The 1,681-nt window shown below is 40.7% G+C and overlaps 1 protein-coding gene across 1 annotated transcript; it reads right to left on the reverse strand.

Annotated features, from left to right (window-relative positions):
* Positions 1-390: 390 nt before the first annotated feature.
* LOC139952709 (uncharacterized) lies at positions 391-1,041 on the reverse strand. The gene has a single exon (XM_071951912.1). The coding sequence runs from the start codon at positions 1,039-1,041 to the stop codon at positions 391-393; it is 651 nt and encodes a 216-aa protein (XP_071808013.1).
* Positions 1,042-1,681: the final 640 nt, after the last annotated feature.

Raw genomic sequence — 1,681 nt, forward strand, 5'->3', positions numbered from 1 at the left:
ATTATTTACAGACAACAAAAAGTGTTTAAGAAGAATGACTGTTCATTTGATACTCAAATGAATAAACTGAATAATAAAATCCATAGGATTTACTTTTTCATCGATACACCGTATCTAACTTATTAATATTGGTTTGATAGCTTTCTCCCATAGGGAGCTTTTTGCCGTTGATGCAGATTTAAGAAAACTTCTGCACAACTTGAGCAACAACTTCATTTGTACAAATAAATATAACAACCGTAATAAAGCTACAATAAATTACTCTAAATAAATACAGTAAAATAAGGAAAATTTAAATTGACATAAATGGAACGGTATTTTAATTAGTTGAACCACTTTATATGAACAAGGAGTTCAGGGTTGTGATGAAATATTAAAAATGTGAACTGTTCAGCCAATAATGTCTGGAGGTCGGATGGCAGAGCTAACCTTTCGCATACAGGTGCACGCTACTGGTACCTTATACCACTCAAAGTCATATTTCAAGACGCCTTCTACACAGCCATTGTTCCTCAATACTCCCATAGTGTACATCACCTCTCTGCATTCTAAGTCAGGGGATGCTTTGCCAGTGTAGGGATCTAGACAGCCCTGACAGCGACACACAGCCCTGGCGATGACGCTTGGGTACCGGTCTGCATCGTGGTCATCAACGTAGGTCCACGGGCAGGTTGCTGCCGCACTGGTGCTCCAATCTTCATGTACCTCATGCTCGGCCGGACAGGTTGTCGTAGTTGCTACGTCAGGGTAGGGCAGGGCATCAGGGGTAATTGTCTGCCGTTGTTGGATGGTTTGGTTAAATGGAAGTACCCCAAAGGCAGGCTTGTTTGGGTAGAAATGTTCACCGTTGTTAAGCTGCTGGTTGAGTCCGGTCTTTGAACAGTCAGATGCCAAGATACCGCTTTGAGCTGCGTGGTCTACGTCGGATGGAGCGGGCAGCGGGCCGGCCAGTGCCGGTGACGATACGGCAAGCATGACCATGAGGAACCCGCTCAGAGTTACGAGGGACTGCAACCCCAGAGACGACGACTGAAATGACATGTTGCTGCTGCTGAAGGTTTTCTTGAAATAGAATACGATTTTTTCTCAATTGTTCTTGTCACTTCAGTCTCTGGTCTTGCAGATTGCAGATTGGACCAGTTAGGTCTAAGATCAGTTGAATTCGATTTGATTGTGATGTTCCTCGTTTCGCCGACTGCCATTTTATGTTTTTTTGTTGACCGCCAGGGAAGTCCATAATCATGAAAATAGACCATGACGAATTGTTGTATACAGGTCCCCATCACACCCACGCCAAATCCGTGTTGAAAATCCTCTTGTTTACTATCAGACAAAATAAATAAACCTAAAAGAAAATATAACAAAATAGCCCCGTGAGGGAAAACACTTGCATGAGTTTACACTATTTACTCTTGATAAAATAATCCGGCCGCTTCAAATTAAAATCGGTTTAGAGTTCCCTGTTTGACATTGTGTGACGTCATTAATAGAGGATTGTAAACTACAACGCGTGCTTTGTTTAAATAGTTAATAAGGAAACCTTGATTTATACAAATCGATTGCAAAATATTTTACCGTTTTTTGAGAAGGTAGTACCTAGAGAGTTCTATTTTTAGAAGATCATTATAGATGAACATTAATTCCCACGTAAATAAAAATAATAATAAAACCTCTTGATGTA

This window comes from Asterias amurensis, chromosome 20, assembly GCF_032118995.1.
Source record: "Asterias amurensis chromosome 20, ASM3211899v1".
In the NCBI taxonomy this organism is placed as follows: domain Eukaryota; kingdom Metazoa; phylum Echinodermata; class Asteroidea; order Forcipulatida; family Asteriidae; genus Asterias; species Asterias amurensis.

Coding starts and splice junctions, on each gene's coding strand:
- LOC139952709 (XM_071951912.1), bottom strand. CDS start 1,041: ATGTCATTTCAGTCGTCGTCTCTGGGGTTGCAGTCCCTCGTAACTCTG.